Source organism: Triticum aestivum, chromosome 7A, assembly GCF_018294505.1.
Source record: "Triticum aestivum cultivar Chinese Spring chromosome 7A, IWGSC CS RefSeq v2.1, whole genome shotgun sequence".
NCBI lineage: Eukaryota > Viridiplantae > Streptophyta > Magnoliopsida > Poales > Poaceae > Triticum > Triticum aestivum.
The window spans coordinates 277,972,167-277,989,955 of record NC_057812.1 but is presented as its reverse complement, the minus strand read 5'-3'; the positions used below and the strand labels follow the sequence as shown (position 1 = coordinate 277,989,955).

The following is a 17,789-nucleotide window of genomic DNA, read 5'->3' as shown; positions in this document are numbered from 1 at the left end:
TGAAGCGGTAAATCAGTAAGAGACATCATAGATCGCACCATATCTAAGTGAGGTTACGACATTCGGACACACCATTACGTTGTGGTGTTCTAGGTGGCGTGAGTTGCGAAACTATTCTGCATTGTTTCAAATGAAGACCAAACTCATAACTCAAATATTCACCTCCACGATCAGATTGTAGAAACTTAATTTTCTTGTTATGAAGATTTTCCACTTCACTCTAAAATTCTTTGAACTTTTCAAATGTTTCATACTTATGTTTCATCAAGTAGATATACCCATATCTGCTCAAATCATCTGTGAAGGTCAGAAAATAACGATACCCGCCACGAGCATCAACACTCATCGGACCGCATACATCAGTATGTATTATTTCCAATAAGTCTGTTGCTCCTTCCATTGTTCCAGAGAACAGATTCTTAGCCATCTTGCCCATGAGGCATGGTTCGCAAGCATCAAGTGATTCATAATCAAGTGGTTCCAAAAGCCCATCAGCATGGAGTTTCTTCATGCGCTTTACACCAATATGACCTAAACGGCAGTGCCACAAATAAGTTGCACTATCATTATTAAAATTATATATTTTGGCTTCAATACTATGAATATGTGTATCACTACTATCGAGATTCAATAAAAATAGACCACTCATCAAGGGTGCATGACCATAAAAGATATCACTCGTATAAATAGAACAACCATTATTCTCTGATTTAAATGAATAACCATCTCACATCAAACAAGATCCAGATATAATGTTCATGCTTAACGTTGGCACCAAATAACAATTATTCAGGTCTAATACTAATCCCGAAGGTAGATGTAGATGTAGCGTGCCGACCGCGATCACATTGACTTTGGAACCATTTCCCACGCGCATCGTCACCTCGTCCTTAGCCAATCTTCGCTTAATCCGTAGCCCCTGTTTCGAGTTGCAAATATGAGCAACAGAACCAGTATCAAATACCCAAGCGCTACTGCGAGCATTAGTAAGGTAGACATCAATAACATGTATATCAAATATACCTTTCACTTTTCCATCCTTCTTATCCGCCAAATACTTAGGGCAGTTTCGCTTTCAGTAACCAGTCCCTTTGCAATAGAAGCACTCAGTCTCAAGTTTAGGTCCAAACTTGGGCTTCTTCACTTGAGCAGCAACTTGTTTGCCATTCTTCTTGAAGTTCCCCTTCTTCCCTTTGCCCTTCTTCTTGAAACTAGTGGTCTTGTTGACCATAAACACTTGATGCTCCTTCTTGATTTCTACCTCCGCAGCTTTTAGCATTGCGAAGAGCTCGGGAATTGTCTTATCCATCCCTTGCATATTATAGTTCATCATGAAGCTTTTGTAGATTGGTGGCAGTGGTTGAAGAACTCTGTCAATGACACTATCATATATTAACTCCCAGTTGAGTCAAGTGGTTGTGGTACCCAAACATTCTGAGTATATGTTCACTGACAGAACTATTCTCCTCCATTTTGCAGCTATAGAACTTATTGGAGACTTCATATCTCTCAATTCGGGTATTTGCTTGAAATATTAACTTCAAATCCTGGAACATCTCATATGCTCCATGACGTTCAAAACATCGTTGAAGTCCCGATTCTAAGCCGTAAAGCATGGCACACTGAACTATCGAGTAGTCATCAGCTTTGCTCTACCAGGCGCTCATAACATCTGGAGTTGCTCCTGCAGCGGGCTTTGCATCTAGCGGTGCTTCCAGGACGTAATTCTTCTATGAAGCAATGAGGATAATCCTCGAGTTACGGACCCAGTCCGTGTAGTTGCTACCATCATCTTTCAACTTAGCTTTCTCTAGGAACGCATTAAAATTCAAAGGAACAGTAGCACGTGCCATTTATCTACAACAACATAGACATGCAAAATACTATCAGGTACTAAGTTCATGATAAACTAAAGTTGACTTAATCGTATTACTTAATAACTCCCACTTAGATAGACATCCCTCTAGTCATCTAGATGATCACGTGATCCATATCAACTAAACCATGTCCGATCATCATGTGAGATGGAGAAGTTTTCAATGGTGAACATCACTATGTTGATCATATCTACTATATGATTCATGCTCGACCTTTCGGTCTCAGTGTTCCGAGGCCATATCTGCATATGTTAGGCTCGTCAGGCTTAACCTGAGTATTTTGCTTGTGCAAAACTGGCTTGCACCCGTTGTATATGAACATAGAGCTTATCACACCCAATCATCATGTGGTGTCTCGGCACGACGAACTGTATCAACGGTGCATACTCAGGGAAAACACTTATACCTTGAAATTTAGTGAGAGATCATCTTATAATGCTACCGCTGTGCTAAGTAAAATAAGATGCATAGAAAGATAAACATCACATGCAATCAAAATAAGTGATATGATATGGCCATCATCATCTTGTGCCTTTGATATCCATCTTCAAAGCACTGTCATGATCACCATTGTCACTGGCTTGACACCTTTATCTCCATCGTAGCATCGTTGTCGTATCGCCAACTATTGCTTCCACAACTATTGCTACCGCTTAGTGATAAAGTAAAGAAATTACATGGCAATTGCATTTCATACAATAAAGCGACAACCATATGGCTCCTGCCAGTTGCCGATAACTTTGTTACAAAACATGATCATCTCATACAACAATTTATATAATCAAGTCTTGACCATATCACATCACAACATGCCCTGCGAAAACAAGTTAGACGTCCTCTACTTTGTTGTTGCAAGTTTTACGTGGCTGCTACGGGCTTAGGAAGAACCGTTCTTACCTACGCATCAAAAACCACAACGATTTTTCGTCAAGTGTGTTGTTTTAACCTTCAACAAGGACCGGGCATAGTCACACTCGATTCAACTAAAGCTGGAGAAACAGACACCAACTAGCACGTCGGTAGAACCAGTCTCATGAACGCGGTCATGTAATGTCGGTCTGGGCCGCTTCATCCAACAATACCGCTGAATCAAAGTATGACATGCTGGTAAGCAGTATGACTATTATCGCCCACAACTCTTTGTGTTCTACTCATGCATATAACATCTACGCATAGACCTGGCTCGGATGCCACTGTTGGGGAACGCGGTATTTCAAAATTTTCCTACGATCACGCAAGATCTATCTAGGAGATGCATAGCAACGAGAGGGAAGAGTATGTCTATGTACCCTTGTAGACCGAAAGCGGAAGCGTTAAGTAACGCGGTTGATGTAGTCGAACATCTTCGCGATCCAACCGATCAAGTACCGAACGCACGACACCTCCGTGATCTACACACGTTCATCTCGGTGACGTACCTCATACTCTTGATCCAACTGAGGCCGAGGGTGAGTTGCGTCAGCACGACGGCGTGTTGACGGTAATGATGAAGTTACCGATGCAGGGCTTCGCCTAAGCACTACGACAATATGACTGAGGTGGAAAATTGTGGAGGGGGGGCACCGCACACGGCTAAAGATCAACTTGTGTGTCTATGGGGTGCCCCCTCCCCCGTATATAAAGGAGGGGAGGAGGAGGCCGGACTGCCACAAGGGGCGCGCCCAAGGGGGGAATCCTACTCCTAGTAGGAGTAGGTTCCCCCCTTTCCTAGTCCAACTAGGAGAAGAAGGAAGGAGATGGAGAGGGAGATGGAAAGAGGGGCCACGCTCCCCTCCCCTTGACCTATTCGGACTTCCCTTGGGGGGGCGCCACCTCCTGGCTGTGGCCTCTCTCTCCCCTAAGGCCCACTAAGACCCAGAACTTCCCGGGGGGTTCCGGTAACCCTCTGGCACTCCAGTTTTATTTGAAACTATCCGGAACACTTCTGGTGTCCGAATAACATGGTCCAGTATATCAATCTTTATGTCTCAACCATTTCGAGACTCCTCGTCATATCCGTGATCACATCCGGGACTCCAAACAACCTTCGGTACATCAAATCACATAACTCACAATACATATCATCATCGAACGTTACACGTGCGGACCCTACGGGTTCGAGAACTATGTAGACATGACCGAGACTCATCTCCAGTCAATAATCAATAGCGGAACCTGGATGTTCATATTGGTTCCTACATATTCTACAAATATCTTTATCGGTCAAACCGCATAACACATACGTTGTTCCCTTTGTCATCGGTATGTTACTTGCCCAAGATTCGATGTAATAGCGTTCCCAAGATGTATGCGTCAAACATTTGGCATAAGGAATAGCAAAAGTAGGATCATGCACATATAAGTCTTTTATGTGTTCAAAGCCTATGACATTCAATTCAAGTTGAGTAACAAGCATGCATATATGGGAAAGCGCATCCACCACGACATTTTCCTTACCTTTAATATACTTGATGACATAAGGAAATGACTCAATGAATTCACTCTGTTTAGCATGATGCTTGTTCAACTTAGTTTGACCCTTAAGGTATTTAAGCGCTTCATGATCGGTATGAATGATAAATTCATGAGGACAAAGATAATGTTCCCATTCATGCAAAACTCGCACTAAAGCATATAGCTCTTGTCATAGATGGGGTAATTGAGTTGCACTCCGGAAATTTTCTCACTAAAGTAAGCTATGGGGTGCTTCTCTTGCGTTAACACACCTCCTATGCCATTACCACTAGCATCGCAATGAATTTCAAAAGGTTTGTCAAAGTTGGGTAATGCAAGCACGGGAGCATGAGTAAGAAAATTCTTAAGCTCAATGAATGCGGTATCTTGGGATGGTCCCCAAACAAAAGGCACATTTTTCTTACTCAAAGCATGCAAAGGTGAAGCAATGGTGCTAAAATCCTTGACAAATCGACGATAGAAACCTGCTAAACCAAGGAAACTACGCACTTGTTGCAAGTTGGTTGGTTGAGGCCGAGTTTTAATAGCATCGATCTTAGATTCATCTACATGAACACCCTTAGAAGACACAACGAAACCCAAGAAAACAAGCTTGTCAACACCGAAAAGGCATTTGTCCATATTAGCATAAAGGTGCTCTTTTCTAAGAGTTTGTAGCACGGTCCTAAGGTGGGTTACATGATCTTTGAGAGATTTGCTAAACACAAGAATGCCATCAAAGTAGACCACAACAAATACACCAATATAGGGTCGAAAAACAAAATGCATGAGTCGCATGAAAGTACCGAGTGCTTCGGATAAACCCATTGGCATAACAGTCCATTCATATAAGCCAAACTTGGTCTTAAATGCAGTTTTCCATTCATCACCTTCTTGGATGCGTATTTGATAGTAGCCACTTTTAAGATCAATCTTAGATAAAATGGTGGCTCCGCTAAGCTCATCAAGCATATCATCTAGGCGTGGTATGGGGTAACGATAATGCACGGTAATAGCATTGATAGGACGGCATGTGAATCATTTGAAGCATTTGAAGGAACTTGTCTTGATGGTCTCATCGGTTGGGGTAGATGATGATGAAGCTCTTGGCTTGAAGTTGCTTGTAGTAGGAGGATGACTTGAGGTTGTCGAAGTTTTCTTGTAACTTGACTTGTCTTCGTTGCTTGTAGATGGCTTGGTTGAGGTAGAAGATGCCGGAGTCATTGAAGCTTGATGGTTGGAGAAACCATGGGACTTGGATAAGAACTTGGCATATTTGAAGTCATCTTGCACTTGACGTTCCGCCTTGGTAGCTTGATGCACTAGCTCGATGAGGTTCGAGTATGGTTGGAAGTCGGCGATCTTCTTGATAGGATGATTGAATCCATTCAAGAAACGTGCCATACTTTGCTCATCATCTTCCGTGGCATTAGCTCATATCATGGCAATCTCCATTTCCTTGTAGTATTCTTCAACGCTCTTGGTTCCTTGCTTGAGGAGTTGGAGTTTCTTGAAGAGGTCGCGGTTGTAGTATGTTGGCAAGAAATGTGCTCTCATGACATCCTTCATTTGCGCCCAAGTAGTGATGGGTGGTTCACCTCTTGCCTCACGGCGCTCAGTGACTTGTTCCCACCAAATGAGGACGTAGTCTTGGAACTCAAGGGATGCCATCGTGATCTTCTTCTATTCCTCATAGTTGTGCAAGCGGAAGATTTTGTCAACCTTCAATGCCCATGAAAGGTACTCTTCGGGGTCATTGCTTCCATTGAACTTGGGCATGGTGAACTTTAGCTTTCCGTATCGTTGCTCTTCATTGTGTTTGGGTCGAGGGTGGTGACGTTCTTGACGAGGAGGATTGTCTCCCTCAACTTGCTCTTGTTGTGGAGGATTTCCATTGTCTTCTTACTCTTGGTGAACTTGGGGTTCTTGGCGAGGAGGACGTGGAACTTGACGATGCACTCGAGCTTGATAGTTCCTCTCTTGAACTTCTTCGCGAAGCGCTTCTCGGTGCTCACAATTTTACCGGTTGCGCATGGCTACGGCTCGATTTGAATCTCGGAGGGCACGTTGCGCCTCAAGTGCTTGAGCTTCTCACAATTGTTGTTCTTGATGTTGTGCCTCGACATCTTGTGCATCTTGGTGTAGACGCGCTCGCTCTTCCTCTTCTTGATGGCGTTGCCGTTGCCGTTCTCGTGCTTGCGCAAAAGTTGCTTGGTTTTGACAGTGTCGTTGCTCTTGAGAGGCGTTGTCGTGTAGAGGATTGCAGTTTGCTTGACGATCTTGGCGTGCGGCACATCGAAGAGTATTCGATGTCGGAGTACTTGAGCCGGAGATGGTGTCGTTGGAGTGTTGACTTGAGCGGCTCCTTCTTGAGTAGGACGAAGAGGTAGAAGAGCGGTTGGCCATCATTGTTCGAATATCCTCCTTGAGAGATGCCATGGACGTGTCGAAGTAGTCTCGTGTACGTTGCTCGGTGAGTCGCAAGTCGGTGGCGAGGTTGTTGATGCGTTTGGTCATTGCTTGTTGCTCTTCATGCAAAGCTCGTTGTGCACCGAATAGGTGGCTCTTTGTGACGTAGGAAGACATGTTGTCGTCTTGCTCGATGAAGAGTGGGTTGGTAGAAGTACTTGGCCTATCCATCATTCCAAGCAAAATATGTGAGTGGGAGAAGGAGAAGAACTTATACCAAATGTACCTTGACTGATGTTGAAGATGGAACAATGATCACTCAAATGTGGAACAAGGAAATAGCACAAGTGGTACCAATTCTTGTCGGTTTCTCACACCTACACAAGTAAAAACTTATGGTGGAGCTCGGTTAGGATGGTGGCACAAAATTTGATGCAATTGTTAGTGAGCTTCAATAATGTTGGAACAAAAATCACAAATTTGCAAATGCAACAAGTAGACCAATAGCAAAATATGGTACATGGGAACTCACACACGGAGAGATAAATGGGATCGTGCAACCAAGGAATGAGCTAAAATATGGAAACCACGAAAATGCTCTTGTTGCACAACACTAGAGAGACGCTAGCACAATTGCACAATAGGCGGATACGAAGACTTGTGCACAACCTACTAAGCAAAAATGCAATGACTTCTATCCCAAGTATGCTCTATGTATGGTGTTCCAATGATATGATCCAAGATGATCTAGAATGACAATCTTAATGTAGTATGATGCTATGGTTCTTGCTTAAAAGTTCTTTGCTTATCTTTTCTTTTGCTTAAAAGCTTGTTTGGCTCTTTCTCTTTTGAGCTCTTTTCTCATGCAATTCTTCACGAACCAAGATAGCAATTGTGTATGCGATGACAACTTTGTGACACAAAAAATGATACTAATATATGCACCAAAATGATATGGTATGTATGCTATGGGGAGTATGATCACTAAGGTGCACAAGTCACATTGCCGGCAATACTCAAAGGCTAGTCTCGATGGGTAAGATACGCAAAATTGGGCTATGGTGGTTATTAATGCAATGGCAAGATTGTATAATGATGATGTATCACGATACCAAGAAGAGGTTACCGTTCTTGCTTACGGTATGGTGTCAAAATGGTGGTGGAGTGGTTGTTGTCGATGACGAATCTGTGGCGAAGATGAGGGGCGGTGATGTTGATGACGAACCGTCCCTAAGTAGCCGAAACACGTTAGGAAACGGGAACCACAACTCAAATTCTCAAAGCAAAATGTGGCAAAAATGTGTCAGAGTGCGAAGCAAGTCAGCAAGGGTGGTTGCAGAAAGCAAGTGTGGTATTGGGTTGTGTATGTGGAAGTGGAAGTGGAGAGGTGGTGGTGACCGAACTGAATTTTTTAGTTTCGTCAGGAAACGTCGGACGTCCAGTGGTGGAGCCGTCGTCCGGTCGTTGGACGTCCGATGACTTGCGGACGTCTGGTGCCTGGGTGGTTTCGGGCATGGGATGAACACCTAGGGTTCGTGGTGGTGGAGGCAAAATCGGTCAAATCCGGGCGATTTTGTGGATGGAAAAGGTGGGGATGATGGGGGAAAGGTAGATCCACTCGTGGCAAAACAAATATATGGATCAAATCCAACAAAACTTCATCACACCACCAAATCACAAAAAAAAATTGGGGCTATTTTTGGTGGGGATTTTTGAAATTGGGGAAGAACACAACAAAATCAAGCTAGAAAACAAAGAGGGGAGGCTCCGAAATCATGATCAACGTGGCTCATGATACCAAGATGATGTAGGGTGGCACCCTAAACGGCCGATCTTTCACGAAAGGAGCGGATCCCAATGAGGAACACGAAGGACACGAGGGGAAACATGAGGAAAAACACGAGAGAATCACTCAAACCAACAAGAACGATCACACATATGCTAGATCCTCGAACACAAAAGAGATACACGATCTGAATCCAACAAAGGACGATACATAGGGTAACCGGTTCTTCTTCATGAGGAGGTCTTGATGTCTTCCCGTTTGGGGTCTTGAATCCAGGTGGATCTTCTCCGAAGAGGTGATGGTCCCTCGCGAAGGAGTAGATCCGGATGGATGAGCGAAGCTCTATCTCACATATGAGCTAACACAATGCTAACCCTAACTAGGAGGTGGAGGAGGTCTATTTAAGTGTTAGTGCAAATGAGGGCGAAGTGAAGGGGTACATGGGCCTCGGGCCCGGAACTGTGCGCAGACAGGTACCGGATGTCCGGTGGGTTACGGTCGTCCTGTGGCTCGTGGTTGTCCGGACGTCCGGTAGCTTCCGCACTTCCGCTGGTTCTGGCTCGGTTGAGGTGGCACCGGATTTTTCCGAAGATGGCCGGTCGTCCGGTCGCGTCGAACGTCCGTTGTTTCGGCTCGGGTGCGAGGGCGCCGGTCGTCCGGTCCTGGCCGGACGTCCGCTCGCTGTAGCTTGCATTGGCCGGGGCCTGGACAGGCCGGGGCTTCAGGTGCCGGTCGTCCGGTGCCGGCCGGTCGTCCGGTGCCGGCCGGTCGTCCGGTGGCTATAGCTTCAATGGCAGCTCTTCTTCTTGGCACTTGGTGTCCTCGCCGTCTTGTCCGTTGGATGTAGCTGCTCCTTGGATTTCCTCCAAGTACCTGACTACACATAGTGTTTCCGCTTGAGGTAGCAGCCATGTCTCATGTATAGAAAGTGGTAGTTCGAAGAGGAGCGAGTTCACCTTATCTTCGATAGCCTTTGCTCGGGCTCTTGTCATCGGTCCAAGTGGTGTCGTAAGAGACGTAGGTAGGATCATGGGGATGACCTTGGGATGCTCCGCATCACCGCGGCTAGGGTGCCGCTCTTGAAGGAGAATCGGATCTTGGACAGGAGAATGAAATGAGCAACTGTCGTCAGTCAAATCTTTGAGGAGACAGCTCACAGGCACACATTGGCAAAGGAGAGCGGCCACATCATCTGGCTCCATTACAATGAGCCACAAGTTGATTTGGCGACAAAGAGGGAGCACATCATATTGTGCAAAATCGACATGGATATGATGACATTCACTGAGACGAATCATGTCATATTGAGTCTCCCCGACCTCAATGACAAGAATGGGACAAATACAAGGTTCATGTCATATTGAGTCTCCCCGACCTCAATGACAAGAATGGGACAAATACAAGGTCGCCGGACCATCATACTACCACATATAGAGGAAAGCCGGACCATCATACTACCACATATAGAGGAAAGTGGACTCAGACACATATGCATGTGCCACGTGCACATCATTCACCATCGCACATTGCTTTTATTAGTACGAAGATGTCACTAATCGACTTTTCTACCCTATGTGACTTTGTAATGCAATGTTATCTCAAATTAGTGTTTTAATCACTCAAATTGACTGTGATTATTGAGTTAATACAGCCAAAAAAGGGAAAGGGCAATAAAAGATATGGAGCCTACATTACAACGACTTTTGCGCACAGCCGCCACAGCCTTCAAATCCATATGAAGCTCGCTCCATATGCATTATGGCAATTGTTCATATGGCAACTCTGCTAGAATTGCTCTTAGACATAGAATACAAGTGCTCAGTAAAACACAGGATACAATAGTGCTCAATGCCTACTGCCACAATTCATTGATAATATCACAGAACAGTAAGTGGTCACTAGCAACAAAACAATTAAATCAAAGGCAAAGGTAGCAAGCTAGAGGAAAACAAGAATGCTTGTACTACACGAAGGTTTCAGTTCAGCTCAACACAAAAAATAAGCTGAAGAGTGTGGGGGAAACAACTTTAGAGAATAATGGCTTATTTGAAACCGAGCTAAACTGGGAATTCTAGAGATAAATACAACAAATTGTACTGATGATGGCTAATAAAATGCAAGGTGAACTAACAGTATCTGATGATATGCCACTAGTGACCATTTGCAATGCCATTGCTGCACTTGATTTTGCCGTCAACAATGCTATCGGTTTTCTTTTCGTAGAACCTCCTGTACATTGAATCAACTTTTGTAAGGTAGAATGTTCCTGGTGGCAACAAGCTTATGTCCTTGCTTGTTTCAAAATCTTTTGCTCCATATCGGTGCTCCATCAGCTTCAGTGTGTCGATGAACTTCTCAGGTGAAGTCTGAAAACATGTAAAGGAACATGTCAGCTTGCTCTGGCGAAATTAAGGGGGGGGGGGGGGGGGGGGGGGGCATTCCTAGGGCAAATGGTTGTTGCCATGCAGATCCTAGCAACGCAGAATCTAATACAAACAGCAGTTCAATCTACTATGGACAGTGGTGACTCAATTAATGGTATGTAGCTATCTTCAAGAAAGGCTATTCTCTAGTACAATTGTAGAACTAAGTAAATTCCAAAATTGTTTAGAATAAGTTTAGCAAAGACCCTGATTTCCTTGATGAATAAAGCTCATATCACCATAGTGACCGGGGCAAGTTTTCTGAGTAATCACATACAGAATTCAGTTTTGTGTGCTTTTCAGGTTCAGAGCTTGTCCATAGTACGGACTACAAATACACTATGATTCCTTTTCTTTAATAAACTATAATTTGGTATGAAACCTCAAAAGGTTATTCTCCAAAATACTTGGTAACAAATTCGAAAGCCATGTATGGTAAACCATACCACATTGGTATGACAAATGGCTGTAAAATACTCCCTCCACCCCATAATATAAGAGCGTTTTTGACACTAGTGTAGTGTCAAAATCACTCTTATATTATGGGACGGATTGAGTATATGACAAGATCCGCTTTCTATCTACAACAGACTGGCTGAGGGTTGTGAGAATGAAAGACCATACCACATGTCTTGACTCAAGCTTTGCCGTCACATCAAGCACAGAAGCAATATTTGTTAAACTAAAGGGATGCTGACCCTCATTTAGTTTGAATGAAAACATAGTGGATGTCAAGCCACTGCCGTAAGAGAACATGACAATTCGTTGGCCGCTCTGCATAAGAAATGGAAGTTAACTACAAGGAATGAACAGGAGATACAAAGGCATACAAATATAAGATAGAGGCATAAAACCAAAACCTCACCAGACTAGCATGCTTGTTGTAGATTACAGATGCCAATGCAGCATACAGAGATGCAGTATACATGTTACCAATTTGTTTTGGAAGCAACGTTGACGGTTGAACTTTGATGTCATACAAATGCTTTGCAAGTTGTTGAGAGCCCTGAAAGTTCAGTAGTAGAAGACTTAATGGTCACATCAGCGAAGAAATTAAGCATTGTAAGAACTATTATCCACCTAACGAGGAATAACCTTTTCCAAGTCACGACTTTGGTAGCTTTCTTCGCTAGTCAGGTTTGCAAAAGGCTGAAGCTTTTCTTTAGCATCATTATCAACCGAACTGACATCAAAGAAAACAAAAACAAATAAGTTCCTTCATCTAGGGGCCAAGACTAAGAGTGTCGAATGTGTATCGTATAACCCGGCAAAGGGTGGAGGTCTTTTTACAAATTCAGAATATTATTTGGTCCACATATTAAAAGCTTAAGAAGCAAAAGGAGCATGTATTTAAAGGGAGGAACCGCAGACCTGCAATTGCGCATGAAATCGTTGAAGTAAAGTCGAGCAAAACTCTTCTGTACAAGCTGTGATAGTAACAAAGTGAGGAGTCAATGTCTGTATTCCCCAGAGGTTAGAGAACAGAATTGGGAGAATTAAAAGACTGCAAAATCTTATACATCTCCATGGCAGTGTGCAGTCATCATACCTTGTTATATGGAGAATGAAACACACAATAATCTGCGTCCGAAATCGAGAACTTTTCTCCCACTAGCTTCTCATACCTGATTTCGTGATCATAGTGTGATGTTATTGCTTGAGAAGAACAAAATGCTAGTACTGCAGTTGAGTGGGTAAATTATGGCAGTTAACTCACTTGGCACAATACTGTCTATAGCACGAATCCAGAGCCATCAGGTAGCATGTTTGAGATAGTTTCCCATCAACAACCTACAATAACCGAGGAACAGAAGTGTGGATATAATACTATGAAAGAGACAAAAAGTATATCTAGTTGAGAGTTTGTTTACATGCCTAAAACAAACAAACAAACAAAAACAAGTGATAGAATCCTAACCGGATATTCACTTGCAAGATCAGGCTTGTAGAAATCGTAAACATGAGCCATGTGAGAAGCTCTATATTTACTTTCGAAAGAAATAGGTGCATTTGGACCAATAAGCATAGCAATTGCAGCAGCTCCACCCGTAGGCCGAGCTGGTCCCTCTGCATAAACCTGAACATAATATGGGACATCAAATGAGTGCTGCACAGAGACAAAAGGGAGAGAAACTGAATCGACTTAGTGCAAAAATTATATGGTGATATTGGCTGACTAACTGCGCTATCTGTGCAGACCACAAGGCCGTAGCGTCCATCCCAGCATCGACTTTCAACCCAGTTCACACAATTCAACAGGGCAGCTGTCCCACCATAACATGCGTTGCTTGAGTCAACTCCTTCAATGTCAGTATTACCACTTTCCTGTATTTGTGACAAATGTTAACAATAGCGACATTGAGTGAGACTGAAACTGAACTAACAAACAACTAAATGAAGTGAAAACTGTGAATTCATCAAGATCCAGGTTTAGAGGGAATATATGTTGGATCCTAATTCCATGATTTACCTCAAAAATCTGCATCAGCCACGTTTTGATGGATTTACTTTTGTCTATCACTGTCTCACTGCCAACCTCCAGGCGGCCAATTAGCTTCGGATCTATATGGTACTTTTCCAGCAGGGATTTGACAACTGTCAAGCTGAAACAACTTTCCAACTTGAGCATTCACATACCGAATAGAGTATTGCACTAAATAGATATACGTATTTGATAAAATTGATTAGTAAATTCTACTCATCAAGAAGTTCAATCCCAGTAAAAGAAGGTAACGGACAAGGCAGCAATTTTTTCCAATGTGACAAAATATACCTCATCGAGATGACATCTTCTACCTCGCTGCAGAAGGCCATGCAATCTTGCCCAAGACCAATTGTGTACTTCCCCTTGCTGGCTCCGTCATGAACCTCCAGCGCTTCCTGCAACCAGTAGTTCAACGCATCAGCATTCAACTCTGAGTACAACAGCATTGAACGGACACAGCAAATTATCCATGTATTAGTTGCGCACAGCCGCTCCAGTTCCTCTCCAAAGCCACATCAGATAACCATTTGCTCGCTCTGTGAGATACGAAATACTGTACAAGGCAGATGCAGCATCTGACAGCAGGTATAACAGAGTGAAACTAATGATTCAAATATTCCTCGAGTAAACAAATAAATTCACCACCCGTGATCCACAAATTCGCACCGAGATGGCACCTCCGAATCATGCTTTCAGTTTCCGGAAACAATTCCATCGTGGCGATCTCAACTACGGAGTACTTCCTAAACCCGAAATCCCACACGTCTGGCTAAAACCCCGGCGGCAATTCCCCGGAAACTAACCCAAAATACCAAATCATCCGTAATCTCGACGCGGAGATGCTCGGAGCGTCAGATCAGCCACGTTCGCAGCACGCAGCGTGACACGACGGCGACAAATCGAGCGGGGGCGGCGGGAACAGCAGCTCTGGTGGAGAACCTCACCTGCTGGACGCAGGTGGGAGGGAAATACATGTCCATGGCGAGGATCCCGACATCCTTGCACTCCATCTCGCGATCCCTCCTCCCGCTCTGTGCTTCCGCGGGCTCTCCCAGTGGCTGCGAGGAGGAGGAGGCGTGTGTGACGTGAGAGAGTTCGTGTGACTTTGGCAGCGCCGTGGACGCGGAGCACGTCGGGGATAATATACGAGATTCCCAGATTCGTTTGTCTGCATCCCTGAACCGGTCCTGGCGATTTGTGGGCTGCGACGGCCTGCTTGGGCCAGAGGCACGGAAGAATTTTAAAACCTTTTCTGCGGCTTTTTATTCATATATATCTATCTATATCTATATCAATATAAAAAGATCCAAAAGGGCAGATCCAACTGATCTCGACCATCAAACTAAGTCAATCAAACGACTTAGATTGCTCCAATGGCGAGCGTTCAACATGTTTAACGTGCAATTAATATCATATCAAATATTGCACTAATCATAGAATTAACACACGAATAATAGCATACCTAATATCCGCGTGCAATTAATACATTGCCTAAATATTAACGTGCATTGCACGTGCGCATTTACTAGTATAAAGAAATATACCAAAGTTGAGATCCTGAGGGCATGAGCAATGAAGGCATCAGCTTGATGCTGCCCCATGTCTTAATTTATACTTAAAGTATTGAAACTACCATTTATATTTTTACTCACTCAACGGAGGCAGCCATAGGTAGACCCCACTTGTTAGGAGCCCTCCTACCATCACGTGCTTGGGGGGTCTGGCCCGTTCCGGAACCACCAGGGCGATAAGAGCCTGGGAGGAGGCGACGTCGAGACCATCTAGTGGATCACGGCTATCGGCACGGCGACTTCCTCTTCTCCTCCTACCTCTGGCTTCTTCCTCCTTGCTCTTGAGCAATTCTTCTTGTATATGTTCCTGTAGCTCGAATTGGTGTTCGTGAGGAGTGAATCCACATCAGTACTCTAACATCTGGCATCAGAGCCAGTCCACCAGACTTTCGCCTTCTTCCTGTTCGGAAAAATGTCTAGCCACCAAATGTCCTCAGATCAAGTTCTCAGCATGGTGGTGGAGCAAGCAATTTACCCAACCACCGTTAATGTGATGTATTCCCTCTTCGATCACTTCGGTATTGAGCAGTTGGTGGTGTATCCCCCAACAATATCAGAGGATGGACAACCATGTGTGGCGGCGGATGTGCGGTTTTGTTCGGCACACGCGGCGACATACTGGGATGGCCGCTGCATCTACTTCCGATGCTGTCGTCTGCAGATGTGGAACGCAATGCCTGACGTGTTGCCGGCCCAAACCTCACCACCAACGAGCACGACAACGCCAGCTGCCTTCATGGCGGGTAATATTGCTACATCTGCACACTCCACCGTCTTGGACTCCTCCGTCAACATCCCTACGGCGACCAGCACCAACACGCCACCTCACGTCCAGGATACATCCCCCAAGTCTTCCCTCGACAGCAACGGTCGCGTCCTCGTCACGGGAACGACCGAGTACAAATTGGTGGCGGCAAATCTGGAAGTCGTCACCGAGCTCGCCATCCTCCCCGGCGACCCCTTCTCCACCACCAAGGCCCAGGAGATCCCCAAGGTTGCCCATGATGCAAATTGGGCCATATGAACTAGGTTGTGCTGGTATTGTTTTTCCTAATTGCTCTAAACATCCCCAATCGAAAGTTGCATGGCCACTCAGTTCCAAAAGGAAAACATTTGCTGGCAGGCCCTGTTTTATGCCATGGCCATCATTTGCTTGCTCTCCTGACGGAGTTACTCTGGAGCACACATGGATGCTACCACAAGTCATTTATGTGATGAAGAGTTTATCTGGTAATCTGAATTCTCTTAGAGATTTCTCAAGGTATTTTCCAAATCCGCAATTGAAGTCCAGATTCAGTCAAACAAATGTCCACCTGAAGCTTCCATGGCCATCTGATTCTTGCAATTGCCGAGCAGTGCAAGTGTGTTCCGAGCTGCCTAAGGTGGAATATTTTGAACACCATTTTATGGGTGTTTGCGAGCATCACGTAGCGGTTTGGGACCATGTTGTTTTGGGTTGCATTCCTATTTCTAAGAAAATGCATGGGATAATTCATCTTATGCATATGTCAGTGCGCTGGATTTTTTTTTTGAGTCAAGAAGAATTTAAAGGGAGTGGTCATGTTTCAATCGACTTTCACACTAATAATGAATGGGAACGGTGCTCCAATATCCTTGGGAATTGCACAAGGATACTTCCAGTGCAGATCTCATGCTCGTGGTTTTTGAAACGGGGCAAAAAGGATTCTGATTTCAGTAATCATGATAAGCTCTTTCACAGCAAGCAGCAATTGGGTGCTCTGTGTACAACATTTTCGAGTAGTGTCTGTCTACAGTTCGTGCATTTTTGTCCGTTATGGTCTTTTGCTCCAGCTGGTATCACAATGCAATGGCAGTGGGACAAGCATCAATCGCGGGACAAAAATTCACAACATATTTTTATGTTGTCGCGTTCCCCTTCTGAACCAATATCATATACTTCTGTTAGTGGCGATCACCTTGAGCAAATCTGGGACCCCGGAGGCCTTGCGAGCTATATATGCAGTACATGTGCGTCGACTTCCCTGATGCATTACTTGTTTGAAGCTTGGCTTGCATATGCGACTCATATATGCACCCAATTGAGAATGGAGAAGCCAATGGCCAGCAGCGAACTAAATCAGTGGATGACCATTCATTTCTTGCCTGGAACATGGGAGCTTGATTGCAGATTTGACAAGTTCATAGAGCTACGGGGGTTCTTGCTGCCACTATATTGCCAGTCATGCAAGTCCACGAGGAGCGAAAAAATCTGTGTGTGGAGCGTACCTGTGTTGGAAATATGCCCTAGAGGCAATAATAAAAGGATTATTATTATATTTCCTTGTTCATGATAATTGTCTTTTATTCATGCTATAATTGTGTTATCCGGAAATCGTAATACATGTGTGAATACATAGACACCAACATGTCCCTAGTAAGCCTCTAGTTGACTAGCTCGTTGATCAATAGATAGTCATGGTTTCCTGACTATGGACATTGGATGTCATTGATAACGAGATCACATCATTAGGAGAATGATGTGATGGACAAGACCCGATCCTAAACATAGCACAAGATCGTATAGTTCGTTTGCTAGAGTTTTTCCAATGTCAAGTATCTTTTCCTTAGACCATGAGATCGTGTAACTCCCGGATACCGTAGGAGTGCTTTGGGTGTACTAAACGTCACAACGTAACTGGGTGACTATAAAGGTATACTACGGGTATCTCCGAAAGTGTCTGTTGGGTTGACACGGATCAAGACTGGGATTTGTCACTCCGTATAACAGAGAGGTATCTCTGGGCCCACTCGGTAATGCATCATCATTATGAGCTCAAAGTGACC

At 44.3% G+C, this 17,789-nt stretch overlaps 1 protein-coding gene across 1 annotated transcript; it reads right to left on the bottom strand.

Annotated features, from left to right (window-relative positions):
• Positions 1–10,323: 10,323 nt before the first annotated feature.
• On the bottom strand, positions 10,324–14,588 carry LOC123152308 (hydroxymethylglutaryl-CoA synthase). Its single transcript, XM_044571884.1, has 12 exons — positions 14,358–14,588; positions 13,702–13,808; positions 13,399–13,531; positions 13,110–13,253; positions 12,847–13,005; positions 12,646–12,719; positions 12,478–12,553; positions 12,300–12,355; positions 12,024–12,111; positions 11,794–11,934; positions 11,553–11,702; positions 10,324–10,871 (listed from the first exon to the last, which is right to left on the bottom strand). The coding sequence occupies exons 1-12, from the start codon at positions 14,421–14,423 to the stop codon at positions 10,656–10,658; spliced, it is 1,410 nt and encodes a 469-aa protein (XP_044427819.1). The 5' UTR covers positions 14,424–14,588; the 3' UTR covers positions 10,324–10,655.
• Between the last annotated feature and the right edge of the window lie 3,201 nt (positions 14,589–17,789).